Here is a 17,665-nt window from a genome sequence, read left to right on the forward strand (position 1 = left end):
GAAAGCTTTCGTGGATATATTATGGGCTTGCAGTCAACTTGCCTTAGAATTTCTCTCCACTTTGTTTATTACTCTGAGAACACAGGCCTGCAGTTCATTTTCTTCCAACCTAAGTTTCTTCATCTGTAAAAAGGATAGCGCTGGTTTAGTTGCTAAGTCGTGTCTGGACTCTTTGTGACCTGGTGGACTGCACCCTGTCAGGCTCCTCTGTCCATGGGATTTTCCAGGGAAGGATACTGGAGTGGGTTGCTATTTCCTTCTCCAGGGATCGATCCTGAAGTATCAATGCTAGATACCTATTGGGTTAGGCAGATATGATTTCTACTGCAAAAGACAAGATAACTAAAGAGAAGGATGAAGTTTTATGATATCAAGAGGAAGATGCTTAGAATAAAAATATAATATCTAGAGAATTCTTCCATCTTTGGAATCATAAAATGTCTTCTATCTCTGCTTCTCATTTCTTTTGTGCTTTTCCCTTACCTACCTTGAAGATTACCTTAAAGCCAGACCATGGTAAATAGCTTGCCCAATAGAAATGGTAGTTGCGAACATAGTTAATTGATCTCTGCTGTTTAACTCTTAGCTTCATTGTGGTATAATTTATTCTGGGTCATATTCTAGAAGTATGACTGTTAATCATGGATAGATTTGTTTCTTCTGTTAATGAGAAAGGCAACAGAAGGGTTGTATTCCCAGAAAAGCACTGCTTTTTAAGATTTCACACTTGGATACTGGGCAGGAGAATTCACTTGAGTAACTAGTAAGTCTGACATGACCCTTTTCTTTGTACTTTTCTCTTTGACCCCCTAATGAATCTGATGGGTTTTTTTTCTGACATTGTATAGAAACTGTTTCCTAACAGTACTTTGTATTCCTCAAATCTACAAAAGATTAAAGAATCAGGACAGTCTTTCTGACATTGATGCTTCTGGGACAGAGAAGGGCAGTTTCTATCACAGGTAATGATGACAATTCAATTTAATCCTTTACAACTTGTTTTTTTTTTTCATTTTTTATTTCCCTTTTAGATGATATATATCTAAAGAGTCTGGGAGTCTTATTCAGAAAGATAACCAAGCATATTTGTTATTATCATTATATATATATATAATATGTAAATATATATATTTTATGAAAAAAGAGTTGGAAGTAGAGAATGAAAATTAAGTAGAATGAATTTTAGTAGAAAATGTAGAAGTAGAGAATGAAAGAAACCTGATGGAGAATTTAGCATTTGCTTCCTAGTTAGCCACAAATCATGCCCATTCTTCAACTTCTGAATAATTTTAAGGTACTTGTCTCTTATTTTAATTTATGCCTGAGGAACTGGAAATGCTAACAGTTGCAAGTTCTATATTTGGATTTGGTACAGATGCCTGTCAATCTCACTGAAATGATAACTTCTCTCATCCAGCTTCGAGCATATCATTTTTACCTTATTAAGTCATCAGGTTTAGCTGAGCAATGAGGGTGTGATCTCTTTGTTATTGGGATTATAAAATGCTCCTGATGGTTTTTCAGGGTACTTGTGACTAAGACTTCAGTGCCAACCCTGGTATTTCTTGTCATCAGTTATGAGAGTGATGGATCCTATCTGTCTGGACCTCTGCTCCCTTGGTCGTCTGATCTAAGAACAGTCGGAACTCTGTTCTGACCTCATTTTATGCCAAGTCACAGAATTTCTTATAAAATAGAGGAGACATTTCAATAAATCAGATATATTTCATATCTCTAGAGTTGGGTCATTCATGACTTCTCTCACAGAGTTTCTCAAATGGTCAGAGCACTGGAGCACTGGTCCCACAAGTAAGAAGACTCACGTGATGCTGGGAAAGATGGAGGGCAGGAGGAGAAGGGGGCGACAGAGGGTGAGATGGACATGACTCAGTGGACATGAGTTTGAGCAAGCTCTAGGAGATAGTAAAGGACAAAGAAGCCTGATGTGCTGCCGTCCATGGGCTTGCAAAGTTGGACACAGCTTAGTGACTGAACAATGAAGAACAATTCCTTGCTCAGTCCCCTTCTCTCTTTGACCTGTGAATATGTCCTGGGGTTACCTTTCTCTAGAATGTGCAGACAGCAGCATAGGTCACATTGCCTGTTTAACAGACTCCATTTCATCACTTCTTCAATTTCTGTAAGTTTTCTTATGGCCATGTTGCTATTATTTTGGTTCTGTGTAGGAAACGCCAACTTCATAAATTGCAATTTTCCAGTGTCTCAGCCCAAGGAATATGGTGCATTCAACAGGGAAAAAGAAGCCAAGGAAACTAACCACACTTCACTTCAGCATCAAAAATCCTTCCAGTTGCAATAAATCCTCCTGTGACTAAGTTTATTCCCTGAAGGATGCTACATCCTTCTTTATATCACAGAACTGGCATCCCAGACCTTCCTAATTGAATTGAACTTCAGGTTCACTTTTAGGGCCCAAGAAGTGCTAAGTTTTCCCAGAACCAACAACATCCTTCTTGTTTTCTCTTTCTCTTCCCTCTGCCATCGGATTACATTTTTGTGTACTTTCTAACATTCATGGGTAAGATTTTTTTCTAATTTTAAAAATATGTGTGGCCAGCATTTTCGGTGGAAATCACTGTGGATATGCCAGTGTCTAGTTCTGACTTTAGAAGAAATATTTTGACACTATGCATTCGCTTACAATTTCCATCTGTTCCTCCATGTGTTCTCCTTGTTCACCTTTGAGCGACTAAAATTTGTTATTTACAACTGAAATAATTCACAGATGAAATGGCCTTCAAATCCTGAAAACAAACAAACAGACAAAAAATGAAAACAGACAGAATCACTAGGTGGCTCTTTGAAGGACTGCATCGGGCAGAGGATTAACATTGAATTCGAAACACTTTAAAGAATAATCAGATATTTTACCCGTATTGGTAAACAATGAATTAGTTTTTATTCAGTCTGCTGAAAACTGTATTTGACTTTATGATGAAAAAATGTCAACTAATTAGACTGAAAACAAAACAAGAAGTCTAGAAAACAAAAATGGGGGGAAATCATGGGATATCTTAGGCAGCATAGGTCACATTGTCTGTTTATAAGCTCTAAGAAAAGAGCTTTGATTCCAGGGTAGATGAGATTGTGTTAAGGACAAAATAGCCACCGTCCTTATTTACAAATGAATTCTTCAGGTCCTGTCACTTTTTTCTACAAAAAAAAAATCTAAAGGTAGAAAGCAGCTTTAAGTTACTGGGTAACAGAGTGCAGTTTGATTTTCTAAGGAAGGAAAGCGATAGTCACAAGCAAACACACACACACACACACACACACACACACACGAACAGTGCTCTGGAGAGTAGGGAATTAACTTCCTAAGCAGGGACCTCAGGCCTGGTCTGGTGGCTGTGACAGATCCATGCAGCCATTTGACAGGTTGTGATAACCTTTTAATGGAAAACAGTGTGAAGGAGCGGTGAAGGATTACTGAGTTCTAACAACATCTGTCTGGTAATTAAGATCCTTTTCTCATTATCACCATGTAATTCCAGGAACTTGTGTGGCATCTGTAGAATAATGACTCACTTCCGTGAGTTCTTTAGACTCTGAGAAAAATGGAAGCACTCAAATGTTGGGCATAGAACATGAGACATTGAGGTACAGGGAGAAGCAAGCTCCTCAACAGAAAAGATCACCCATCTGGGACTGATGTCTATGAAGATATTTACATCCCTGGGATTAAGTATCGAACACACTAACAAGGTGTGTAATCACATGCAAAAAAAAACTTTCTTTTAACAAAAGAGCTCTATATTTCAGTATTATTAGGAAGTAAGGCATTCTTAAGGGACAAGCCATGAATCAAACAGGTCTTTTGAAAGAATAGGGTTCAAGCTCTGGTTTCTTCTTATTAACAAGATCACCTTTGTCTCGGATGGCTTGTTTCCACTAAGAAATATAACCAGAACTTGCCTGTGGTCTGTGAACTTTCTCTTAGTGGAGCTCAGAATCATGACTAACACTGGCTGGATTTCCCCATTATGGTAGTCACTGGATTCAGTCATAACTGAACTGGCGAGTTCTCACTAGGTATTTGGAATTGCTTATCTGAGCGCAGATTCCTACTGAGACTTACCGTTTGGTTCTGCAAAGTGTTTGACTTCTTTAAAGCTTTTCCTAGATTTCCCTGACAGTCCAGTGCTTCCAGTGCAAGGGGTACAGGTTCAATTCCCAGTCAGGCAACTTAAGATCCCACACACTGCATAGCAAGTGCTAAATAAATAAATAACCTAGCATCATATGATATTTAAAAAAAAAAAAACTTTTGCATAAGTGACAAATTTCAACTGAAGACGTTTGGTACCTCTCCAGAAACTGCATGGGAACAGGAGGAATTAAACTGGCAAAGTGGACGTGGGCTAGGGTTCGGTTGAGTTCTGCCTGCTTGGATGTTTTGGGGTGGCTTTGCAGAGCCATAATTCCCTCACAGCTAAGGGGCTACACAGCCCTGATTTCCTTCTGTATACTCTTTCCTCCATCAGTATTTAGGTATGGAGCCCTCAGTGAGGAATGGAAAGAGCAAAGATCTGTATTAGATACAGACTTGCAGTGTCTGTGGCTTATATTTGAAAGGCGGGAAGACTATAGCCATTCTGAATTATTACAGCATCAGGAGATAAAAGTGTTTTATTCCCCAGCTAGCTATATCAGCTCCAGGAAAAAGAAAACATGGGGAAGGAGATGGGAGGGAGATTCAAAAGGGAAGGGATACATGTATACCTATGGCTGATTCATGTTGAGGTTTGACAGAAAACAACAAAATTCTGGAAAGCAATTATCCTTCAATTTAAAAATTAATTTAAAAAAAAGAAATGTGAAAAAAACAATAAATTATAACTAAGACCCTACATGTGAACCTTCCTAATATTCCCTGTTTCTTCCAGAGCAGGGAACAGCCAGGCAGCTTCGATAAGATCCTGGCCTCTCCTCTGCCTTTCTTTTACAATGTGTTTCAAGGTGCCCTTGTTTGGTTTAGCTGTAAGCGGAATGATGATTTCCATCAAGTTTTTCCAACAAGCAAATGATGTCAGTATATAAAACAGTTCGACCAGATGATGAGAGTAGGACACTGAACACATGGCTCCAGGTTTTGTTTTTTGTTTTTTTTTTAATATATTGTGTACTTTGGAAAAAAAGTATGAAGCGTGCACCTGTCTGTTTCCTTTTTATTGAACAACAAGGTTTAATGGCAACAGTAGGAAAACAGGTGTCTGTTCAGCTTGAGCGTGAAGGCCTAGACATTGAAAAACAAAATAGAAAAAAAAAATCCCAAGTCTTGAAGGAAAGCTTCTTTAGGCATAACGTAGTGGAGGTTAATTTATAATTTTGGCCCAGTTCTGCAAAGGCGCGGGATTTGCCTGTCATATTTCCCATCCCCACCTCTAACCTGAAAAGAATATATTCTTTAGAAAAATAAGACCTAGGGTGAACTAAGTATTATGAGACCAGCTAGTCCTGTGGGCAGCAGGGCAAAGTGTTCTCTGGAGGTGAAGCATTTAAAATTATGTGTGTTTCTCAAATGACCCTGTTTTATGAAACAGAAACAGAATGATGGACATAGAGAACAACAGAGTGGTGGTTGCCAAGGGGGACGGGCGTAGGAAGGGATGGAGGGGGAGGTTGGGGTTAGCAGATGTATCGATTCATTTATAGAATCGATGAACACCAGGGTCCTACCGTACAGCACAGAGAACTGTATTCAGTATTCCATGATAATCCGTAATGGAAAAGGATATTTAAAAAGAATGTACATATGTATAACTGAATCCCTTTGCTGCACAGCAGAAATTAACACAACATTGCAGATCAACTGTTTGTTGTTGTTGATGATGATGTCTTGTTGCTAAGTCACGTCTGACTCTTTTGCAGTCCCATGGACTATAGCCCACCAGGCTCCTGTGTCCATGGGATTTCCCAGGCAAGAATATTGGAGTGGGTTGCCATCTCCTTTTCTAGTCAACTATACTTCCATAAAAGAAAAATTGAAGAAAAAATAAAGTTGTGTGTTTGAAACTTTTTTTTCTGGCCATATGTAAATGGCCATAGTGATATTGAAAAAAGATTTCTGTGTGTTATTTGGTGACCTAGAATTTGTGCTAGGACCCTAAAAACCGCAGAAATACATTTCATGGACGCATCATCCTACAGGAAGGGATGTTTTGCTATTCTGGTCATGAACCTGGGAAAAGGGAACTCCTGGGAGTTCTGGGAAAATCTGTGCCTTGAAATTAACCAAGTGCAAGACAGCAAGATTCCTATCATCAAACATGCTTTTACTGCTTCATTACTTTATATGCAACAACCTTTGGCCTCAGTGTGGAAAATACGGAGCTTGTGGAACTGGAGTCTGGCTCTTTATGTCTACAGTCATCACACAAACACAGAATTGCTGTAATTTGGCTAAATGGCGTGTAGTGATGGACAGTCTAGGGGTTTAGAGCTGCCAAGGTGCCATTTGAAGGGATAGTCTTCAGGTCTGTTGTGTTAGAGATCCACTGATCAAAGCGGTCTGACTCCAATCGGAAACCCTTGAAAGATGATGTCTGTGTTGTCTGAACCTTGTTTTTTACCTATACTTTTATAGAGACTCCTTTACGCAAAATACTGCACATGTAGATTACTTAAAATGATTTGTCGGGAGTCATTTCCTGTCAAGGACATGCTTTCATAAATCCTAAGACTATTACTACCTACATATCTGTATACTTAGAATTTTGGGCGAACTAGAATATTGTCTGCTTGTAACAGGTTCCTTGATATCAACAGACATGTGGTAGTTACACTAGGAAAGCATCAGTCATATTGGTTTGGCTGCAAGACTTGACATTTTAATTTTACCAATGAGTGTTGAGTATTCAGAATGGGCTTCAGTCCCTCTGTCTAATAATATCGTGGTAGTTCCTAGATTGTGTGAAGAGTAATGAGAAAATGTGTGTTTAGGCTGTTTGAATGCTTTAGAAAGAGGTGCAATACAAGGTGTGAAATACAAACTTCATCATTTAGTTCTTGCTTAATTTTAATGTATATGCATACGAAGTCGTGTTAGTTCTTCAATATGGCACCAGTTCCTCTCCCATCATTTCTGTGCTAGTTTGAGCAGTCTTTCTCTCTCATTTAGGCCTTCATATCAGCTTCTTCACCGATCTCCTGGTCTCCATTTTTCTCCCCTTCCAAACACTATAGAATAGACCATTAATTTTATTAATGATGGCCCTGAGCAAAAGCCCAACTCCCTCCATGACCTACAGATTGAACATTAATTCCAGCCAGGGCTTCTTTAATATGGATGTATTATTATTTTATAGCCTCATTAACTTCACCTCCCTATTTACAATCCATCTCCCAAACTCAACTACTGCTTTTCGTTGAATGTGAGATTTAGTTTTCTACATCCACAAATTCATTTGCTTTTCCCTTTAATAGAATGCCTTCTTCTACCCAAAGTACAGATGCAATTCCGCTTCTATACTGCCCTTTCAAAGTATTCCCATTCTGCATATTTACTGTTAGGATCACACCTGCCTGACCTAATTGACTGATATTTACTCTTGCTGTTGTGAATAAAATTCTTTTATTTTATTAGATTTTCTTGCTAGTTAATACAGGTATCCAACCATTTCCTCATCAGTTGCTAAGTTGTGTTCCACTCTTTTTAACCCCTTGGACTGTGGCACTCAAGTCTCCTCTATCCCCCACTATCTCCCAGAGTTTGTTCAAATTTGATTAAGTATCCACCTGCAATGCAGGAGACCCCGGTTCAATTCCTGGGTCAGGAAGATCTGCTGGAGAAAGGATAGGCTACCCATTCCAGTATTCTTGGGCTTCCCTAGTGGTTCGGCTGGTAAAGAATTCACCTGCAGTGCAGAAAACCTGGGTTTAATCCCTGGGTTGGGAAGATCCCCTGGAGCAGGGAAAGGCTACCCACTCCAGTATTCTGGCCTGGAGAATTCCATGGACTATATAGTCCATGGGGTCGCAGAGTTAGTTGGACGCGACTGAGTGACTCTCACATGTCCATTGAGTTGGTGATGCCATCCAACCATCTTATCTTCTGCCACCACTTCTCCACTTGGCCTTCAATCTTTCCCAGCATCAGCATCTTTTCCAGTGAGTCAGCTCTTTGTATCAGGTGGCCAAAGTATCAGGGCTTTAGTTTCAGCAGCAATCCTTTTAATGACTATTCAGGGTTGATTTCCTTTAGGATTGACTGTTTTGATCTCCTTGCAGTACAAGAGACTCTCAAGAGTCTTCTCCAGAGAAGGAAGTGGCATCCGACTCCATGGATAGTATCCAATTATATCATTTTCCAATAATGATTATTTCGTCTTTCCTACAGTTATACCACAATTTGTTATTCCTGCCTTGTTGCATTGGCTAGAACTTTCAAAGCAGTAGTCAGCATTCTTGGCTTAGTCTTGATATTAAGGAAACCACCTTCCCAAGAGTTTCACAGTTAAGTATGACTTAGATTGGTGGCCAGAGTCAATATTTTTAAGTCGTATAGAGTATCATTCTAATTCCAGTTTATAAAGACATCTTTTTAAAAAGGCTGAAATTTATATTTTGCATTTTTAGGTTTTAAACATTGGTAAGCATACATTTAAACATGTACCTATAGATAAACATGCATACTGAACATATAAACGTGCAGAGAATAAAGCAACAAATTGCCATGCAGCCATCATCCACTTCAGCAGTGATCAGTTTTGTTTTGTCCTGAGATCACTCACTTTCCTTTCCTCTTAATGTTTTCAAGTAAATCACAGACATCTTATTATTCAGTGTAGAGATATTATAGCATGTATCTCTGAAAGATAAGGACTATTTTAAAACATAACCATAATACATTTGACACATATACCAATTAAGGGTAACCCTTTAGTAATATGTATTATCGAATCAATGATCAGAGTGCCCCTTTTATCAGGATCTAAATAAGTTTTACTCATTGTAATTGGGTTATGTATCTCTTTTTAATGTCTATATTTTAGGTTTTTCTTTTCTCTCACCCTTGGATCTGTATCAAGTTCTAGTTGTCTTTGTCTTTTTATCTTTTTTTAATTTTTTTTAAAGAAATCGGGTTATTTGCCCTGTAGAGCCTCTGTAGTTTGGGTTTTTCCACTTGCATCCTGTGACATTTTTTTATATGTTCCCCCTGACCCATGTTCTTCCTGTAAATTAGTAGCTGTATCTGGATGCTTGATTAGGTTTCATTTGGGTGATAAAAATACTTTATAGATACTTTTATAGAAATTGATTTTCAGTCTCATCAGTGTTGATTATCTCTTGAAATGACCATGACTTTTATTTTGATATGCCATGATTTTTTTAATTTGATGAATAAGATAATGAATTTCCCTCATAGTTTCTGTCTTTTAACCTTTAATCTACTTTCATTTCATTTACTTGATGAATAAAATAACCTATGTCATTAAATGTTACATGGTAATTTCAGCATCTCCCTGAATAACTGAATCCTTGATCAGTTCCCTTTGTTTTGATGTGATTGGTTTGGTGCTCCAAACTTTTGGCCAATCTGGAAAATGAGAGTTTAACGTTTTCTACAATGGCATGACCTTCTTCCAGCCAAATTGATACGGGTAGAAAATGCAGAATACAATAAAGAATGTGCCCCTTCTACATTTAGCCTGGCGAGATCTATAAATACATCAAATTAAGCCAGTCAAGTGTACTGCTAGCATTTGCTTTGTAGGCTATATGGATTTTACTCCTTTAGGAAAGGTATTGATAGGAAAAGAGTCAACAAACAGCTTGAAAGTTTGTTGACTTCTGGCTATGGAAATTTTATACTCAGATAAAACTGTCAGCAATTAATAGAAAATATATAGCAGACCTGTATGTCTGGAGTGGCTTCTTCGCTATGAAAAGATTACTGGCTTAAGGAAGAAAATGTAGCTTTCGTGTGACTCCACCCAGCCAGCAATCCACTGTAGGAGACTCCTTTAGCAAAGCTAAAGACATCCTAAAAGGTGTTTATGCCATTAACTTGTTGCTCTAAGAAGCAGTTTAGAATGATCACCCTGTGATCATTGTGAGTGAAATGTGCTGTAAGAAAGAAGAAAAAAAAAAAGCAACATCTATTGTTTGAAAAATAACCTTTCTTGACAAGTTTTATTTTTCTAAGGATAACACTATCTAATGACACCCAAGCATTTGCTCAGCAACTGCTGGCAACTTAGAATCTGTTTTCTGTTTAGCTACAAATGAGCTCAGGGTTACAACAAAAATTAGAATTTTGTTTTACGAGCAGAAGCCCCCATGGGTCATTTTTCATTCTGCCAAAGAAGGAAGAAATAATACTAGAGTCTTCCAGAGAGCTTGTAAGTGTGGGAGGAATCTAAAGGCAATTCTATGAACCGACTTCAGCCCCAAAATACATATAAGAAAATAGAAAATAAGCGTGTCCCGATTCACTTCTGTGACCTTGGGCATCCTGTACACTTTTGTGACTTGCTTGAGCAATTTTATGAAAGGCTGCAGAACTATTCTTTTGAGATGATTTGTATCCTCTTTTTCAATATGGGACATTAGATACTAAAGCTCAAGTCTGTCACTTAACCAATTAACCTCCATCAGCCCTTATCAGCTTATTCTTTGGACAGATGCTTACCTTCTGGGTAATCTACCAGCTTCTAAGTATTTCCAGCTTGGGACTTCCCTGGCAGTCCAGGGGTTACAACTTCATCTTCCAATGCAGGGGGTGTGGGTTCGATCCCTGTTTCAAGGCCAAAAAACCAAAACATAAAACAGAAGCGATATTGTAACAAATTCAATAAAGACTTTAAACAATGGTCTCCATAAAAAAAAAAAAATCTTAAAAAACATTACTTCCAGTTTATTAGTGAGTGCTGAGGTCCATGAAGTGAGATGCTCTAATTCTACTTTAGAAAGCTCTGGTTCCATTTATGGTCTCATGATGGTTCTTCCCTTAGGAAGAGGGAAGTGTTTCTATAGCAGAGTTGAGAAGAGGAGAGGCCAAGGAGATGGGCTCTGGGAATACCCAGGTCAGGATAGGTTTTTTTGATCTTCTCTTATCACTTTTTTTCCCCCAAGTATCTATTTGCTATTCAGCAAAGGATTGAATTACTACTTGAAAAAAAAAATGCCAACCTAGGGCTATGATGCTTCTGTGGTTCTGTCTGGCTCTGGATCTTCCTTTGGAGAGCAAATGCCTTCCCCACCCATCCGTTGGCATCTATAGGAACTGCATTAGGTGGCGTGGCTTTTCTTGCTCATCTTCTGAGCCAGAGCATCATTTTCAGGAACAACATAAGCATTTTTTTCCTAGTAGAAGTTCAAAGTGCTCTGGTACATAATTGCTGAGGTGCTACATTCTAAGCAAAAATAATAATTTCAGATTTATTTTAAAAAACTGGGAGATCGAACATCAAGGAAGCATGCAGATTTCTAAATACATAACCATGGAGAATATTACAGGTAAGGATTGAAGAAAAAAAAAACCCTGCAACTTTGCAGCAATTGACATTTTCATGTCAGAATATAAAAATTGTTAGTATTCGTATATGGTATTGAGGAAACTGCATGGAGTGATTTAATTTCATCTTCTGCAAGTAAATTGTTAAGAATTGTCCTTAAAACTCCTAGTCAGGGCTCATTCCCTCACGGAAGACAGGATCTAATGATCCTTCCTTGGGGTAAACACTATATACTCATACTAATTCCTGCTAATTGTCAAAGAAGAATAGACTGGTTTCTTATCAGCAGTTTGCTTTTGTGTAATAGCTATGGTTTGTTGGTGCTATCTACTTCACTGATAAGGAAAACACCACTTAAAACAAGCAAGAAAGTGAACCATCCTTTCCAGCAGTATTTTCTTTTTAGGCTGTCTTTGAGCAGAAAAAGCCTAGTATTCTACAGGAAATACACTGTGTGATTCTATGGGAAAATATTTAGTAATGAGCAGCCAACACTTAATTACTCCTCAAAATTTTATTCTGCATGTTTACTAAAGTGTGCAATAGTATGTGATTTCCAAAATGTTTAGTTACTGATACTATGGCCCATATTCTATGGATATGTTGCTATTAATATATTTAACTATTTCAGAGTTTTAAACCATTCAGATAACACAAAAGATTACAAATACATTGAATTTATGTAACTTGGAAGCTCAGTCAGAAATGTTAGAGAATTACACCTGAAACTTACAATATATTATAAATCATATTCTTCAATAAAAAAATTTTAAGAACTATTATAGAATTATGTGGATCTGGAAAGTTGAAAATAATTACATATTTGAGATAATTTCTTTTTCTTCTAGCTCAGTTGTTCTTCAGTTTTATTTTATAAGCAAATTGAATAGGTATGAATTATTGACAGTGATTTTGAAAGAGAATAATTTATTAATATTTACTTCATGTTTTGTAATCACTCAGTGGTTACCCCTCCAAATCAAACCATCTCTTCACATTTTGTAAAAGAATAATTTACCAAGAAACAACATTTGAGGCTGATTATATGTAATTACAGAGTCCGGACAGAAATGTTTTTGCTTCTCTTTGTTCCACATTTATGCCATTAGTAATGGAAACATGTCATCTCTTTGTGTGTAATTTTGCAGCTGGCAAAGCATTTTATCAAACTTTGCAGCAATACTATGATATCTCATTTTTGTAGCTGAATACTCTGCGACAGGTAGCTGGGACCAGAGTCCTGCAGACAATATTTGGCAAAATTGTGCCTAGCACCTGATTCTTCTCAGCTAACTCCAGGGTCCTTTCACTACCTTTTATCTATAAAGATCTCCTTTTAGGGAGAATTGTTTACAGCCTTACAAATTTCCATTGCAGTGACTTTAGCTATTGCTATGTCTAGGTGGTCACAATTAAAGAATTGTGAATAGATGGAAAGAAGAAAGGCGGGGGGTGGGGGGCGCAGTGGGAGGCAGGCAGGCTAGAAAGGAGGGAATCCTATTGCCGGGTGGAGGATTTGGGGAGTCTTTAAAATGGTAATTTTAGTCTCCACATCCATGGTTAAGTCAGAGAACTGTCCAGACCTCCTCAAAATGGTCACTGGTCACTAGTCCTGAAGTCACTTGTCCATCCTGACAGACCAGGTTGAGAGCAAAACACTTGAAAGCAACTACTGTACTTACACGTTCTTCCTTATAATTTTGAAACTGGTAACATTCCAGAGAAGGTATGTTTGGGATAAAATGTCCATATAAATGCCAAACATAAGGTAATGAAGTCATAGTTACATATTCCTAATGGCTGTTCAGTTAGCACTTACTTTTGTTGTCATTGTTGTTTAGTCGCTAAGTTGTTTCTGACTCTACCAGCAAATTTTGACAAACTAGTTACAAAGCAGAATGAGGCAGAGTTTATTAAGGACTGAGTAAGTGAGATCTCTGTTGCCTACTTCTTTTAAAAGCAGCTATGAAGGTCATCTTTTAGATATCAAAAGCACATTCTCTTGGCAGAACTGTAATCTTTACCTCTTATAAATTCCTGCCAGCTGCCTTAAAAAGAATGCTGTTTCTACAGTTTGGCTGAAGAACCTGCTCTGTCTGTTTCATTAATTTCTGGCAGAATTACCAAACGGAAACTGATTGAGCAATATAGCATGTATAGGCCAAAGACAAAGGATATCACTGCAAAATTTATAGATCTGCTTCGGGCTGACCATGCACAGGGTTCAACTAAGGAGAATATAAGGAAGCCTGGCAAAAATCTGAAAGGTGCATTTATCACCATTTCCAGCCCCGGTTCTTCTGACAATTAATTATAACTTATTCCTGTGTTTGGCTGTTGGTTCAGAACAGTTGTATCCAAGTCAGTCCACACTTTGTGTCTCCTGGGAGTTAATTTCTGCTTTGTAATTCCATGATCATTTTTATTCTTTCTGCTGCTAAAGGATTCAAGCACTAAGTAGGATAGTCCCTGACCGCATAAGAGAGCCGCTACTTCATTTTCTCCAAGAGTTATTTTATTATCAACTATTCCTATTCCTAGTGATCCTATTCCATGATCTAAGGACTTTGCAAATGATTGTGTCATAACTGAGGGTGTCATGCAAAGGATAATGCATGTCAGGGAGAATACTTTTAAAGGATTGGAGAGGGGAAATGGATTATTTCAAGTTTTAACCCCACGTTTCTTAATGCTACCTAGTTGATAAAACAAGATCAGAAAGTCCAAGGAATAGGTATGATGTATCTGTCTCTTCTGTCTATCACAGCTAATTTTCTTTGTTAGTTTGCAATGAATATGGAGTGTCTGCTTTGGCGGGGAAGGGAATGTTGGTTTTGATGTTTTTAGTGAAAGCCTTAGCATTTGTTCTGGAAGAGCCTGCTGCAGTGTTTGCTGCCCAGCGTGTGTAAGGGGGAATTCTTAGCAGACTGGCAGGAGGGATTCAGGGACTGCTGCTGGGGTCTGTTGGAGGCTCAGAGCTCCGTTGCAGGAATGAGGGTGACAGAACTCTGTGGGTGGTCCCCTCGGCAGAAATACTCTGCCCAGCTTGTCATTCCATAGATCCCTGTCAGCAGTGAAAGTTCTTAAGCACAAAACCTTTAACACTGAAGACAAACACCCACCTACTATTTTTAAAGGCAGTTGCCATGGATGAAAATGTTCATAGCACCTAAGTATATAGTTTTTCACATGAAGATGTATGTCAAAATTCATGCTAAGTGGTATATAGAAATTGCCTACTCAATGATTTTATAGGCCAAATGATGCAAATTATGTTCCCTTCTTCCTGAAAAAAAAAAAATGATAAAAGGGTAGCTGATAAGAGAGGGTAAGAAAATCACTCCGTGATTCTTTGGTTAGGTTTATAGACCCGAGCTGGACATTTAGAAAAGCATTCTGAAAAGAACTTTTTCTTGGAACAATTTAAAAATGAATCCAATTTTTAATTACCATAGTAATGATTCAAGAAAAGCATGCGTCTTTGAAAATCTTCTGATTTCTATTAAGCTTTATATCTGTTTGATAGATACCACAATTGAGATTCTTCCATATCTGCTCCATTTTGCCACCTGCTATTATTCATCAGATGCCAGTTTAGCACCAATTCCTTTACCTTGTTAAGTTGCTGAGTTGTGTCTGACTCTGTGATCCCATGGACTGCCGCACACCAGGCTTCCCTGTCCTTGTCTATCTCCCGCTCAAACTCGTGTCCACTGAATCGGTAATCCTTTACCTAGATTATTGATAATCTCTGTAAAAGTCCTATAAGAGTCCCCTGTTTTCTAAATGGGAAAATTGACCATCTGGGTGGTTCAGAAACTTACTCTTGAACACAAAGCTAGTAGGAGATAGTATTTGAACCAGATCTGTCTCCAAAGTGCAAATCATTTTGACTGTCCTTTGCTCTTCCTCCTAAAAGCCATTGGTGAGGACCATAAAATGGTCCCAAACATGCCTTAGACAGAAGAATAAGAGACCAGAAAGGCATTGAATCATTCAGAAAGTGAATAATCGGATGCTAAGTATTTTGATCAGGTAGAGTAACAATCAAGCAGAATTAGAGGAGCAATTAAGTTAAATGTCAAAGCACAATGTGCCCTGATGAAGCAAATGAAAAAGAAAGGCGGGAGAAAATGGGAAAATACATGAAAGGTCAAATATAAGTAAATAGCAGGATCTGAATTCCAGTTGCAAATACTAAAATAGAAATTAATATAGAGGACAAAGGGTTAAAAATCACTAAGACTGTGTCAGGTAATATTTCATTTCAAAATGAAATAATGTTATCAATTAGTTGCTATTTAACATTGATATCTAAATTCAGTTGCACTGATACAAATTTATATCATTATTTTTGAGCCTTCTTGGAAAATTTTTCTTTTTTTTTCTAACTTCTTATTTTGTATTAAGGTATGGCCAATTAACAATGTTGTGATAGTTTCAGGAGAACAGTGAAGGGACTCAGCCATACATGGAAAATGTATTTTTCTTAGTAGATCTTCTCTTTTCCACGTCTTTAGAAGATAAAGTATTGGTTATAAGAAATGTTTGTTGCCTATTTAATTGTAATTAAATTAACTATAATTATCCTTTTATAATTGTATTCTGTTTATTTACAGGTAGAAATTACTTAATGTGTTTAAGTCTTAATGCTGTTGTTTATTGAGCCAGAAACTTTAGTGGAGTACATCTTATCTTATATGAGCTCTTCCTTTTAAGAGTATTTAAAGGCTGCTCAGAAGAGGGAAAGATGGGTGTAAAACTTTCCCTGTTTATCTTTTATCCAGCCACATCCACATCTACAGCTGGGACAAGCCATCTTGTCAAGTGTGCAGAGAAGGAGAAAACTTTCTGTGTGAATGGAGGCGAGTGCTTCATGGTGAAAGACCTTTCAAATCCCTCAAGATACTTGTGCAAGTAAGAAAAGAAATCCTCTGTGTGACTTCTGTCCATGACCGCTTCTTTCAGATGATTCCGTGTCTCATGATGTATTGTTGCTGTCTTATCCAGTTTCGTTGCATCCTTTGAATAATGCTGTTTTATTTGTAGAGTGTTGTGAAAGGTCACACCATTTATCTACTCTGTTATATCCAGAATGTTTTTTTGCTTTTTTCCATGTGGGTGTTTGGTTGTTTTTTTGGTTTTTTGCCTTCATATTTATAAAATTGCTTTCCTTGTGGTTTTCCTCCTTGTTACCTAAGAGAGATGTGCAAATATCCTAGACGCCTAGAACTTTGGATCCCTGCATCTGCATCCAATGTATGATGGAAGCTGTAAGATAATGTTCCCTTTTACCTGGTGTCACCTGTGAAGCAGATAGGACAACTAAGAGAAGCAGAAGGGCCGGCAATTATTTGCTGACTGATCTGTTAAACTTGGCATTAGCTTTATAGCTCCTTTTTAAAAATGGAGTTTAAGTTGATCTCACTAATGAAAAACCAGCAATGTGTATTAGTTTGGAAATGCACTTAGTGTGTGTAGCATCATTGCGTGTAGAAGGCAGAGTGTTTTTTCATGCACTGTAGTTATTTATAGATATATTTAAAATGGTGCCCTCTCCAATGACCTGAAGGAGTTGATGAACCGTTACGAAGTATCACACTTATTCTCTCTCAACAGACAAAATTAAACAAAGATGTTGTCAGGACATTAAATATTAAAACCCTGCAGTTAAAATTAGTAGATCTCATTAAAAGCACATTTATTGTGCAATGCATTTTTAGTTTATGCTTGATATATAGGGTCTGTGTGGTCCATGGACTCAAATAATTAGTCATGCTAAAAGATATTTAATGTCTCATTGAAATGATTAAAAATACATGTTTATTTTGTAGTTAACTAGAAGCTGTATCTTTCATAAATATAGAGAATAGTTATAAGCCAAGATAAAATTAATAGGTAAGAGTCTTTTCAAAACTTTGAAGCAAGATTAAAAACTGAAAACATATATATAAAAAATAATTTATTTCAGGTCTGAATGATTTTATGACTGTCAAATGTTTTTTATTTTATATTGTGATTTAGCCTGTTAGCAATGTTGTGACAGTTTCAGGTAGACAGCAAAAGGACTCAGTCGTACAGGTACATGTATCCATTCTCCCCCAAACTCCCCTCCCATCGAGGCTGTGACATAACACCGAACAGTTTCCTATGCCAACATGTTTATTGTTTGAAAATTAAAGATT

General features: G+C 37.5%; 1 protein-coding gene across 15 annotated transcripts in view; it reads left to right on the forward strand.

Annotated features, from left to right (window-relative positions):
• NRG1 (neuregulin 1) overlaps positions 1-17,665 on the forward strand; it is a 233,866-nt gene that overhangs the window by 181,024 nt on the left and 35,177 nt on the right. For all 15 annotated transcript variants that reach the window (XM_061404427.1, XM_061404426.1, XM_061404429.1 and 12 more), the window contains one exon: positions 16,268-16,397. In XM_061404427.1, coding sequence (XP_061260411.1) covers positions 16,268-16,397 — 130 coding nt within the window. The remainder of the gene's footprint in view (positions 1-16,267; positions 16,398-17,665) is intronic.

This window comes from Bos javanicus, chromosome 27 (assembly GCF_032452875.1).
Source record: "Bos javanicus breed banteng chromosome 27, ARS-OSU_banteng_1.0, whole genome shotgun sequence".
In the NCBI taxonomy this organism is placed as follows: Eukaryota; Metazoa; Chordata; class Mammalia; order Artiodactyla; family Bovidae; genus Bos; species Bos javanicus.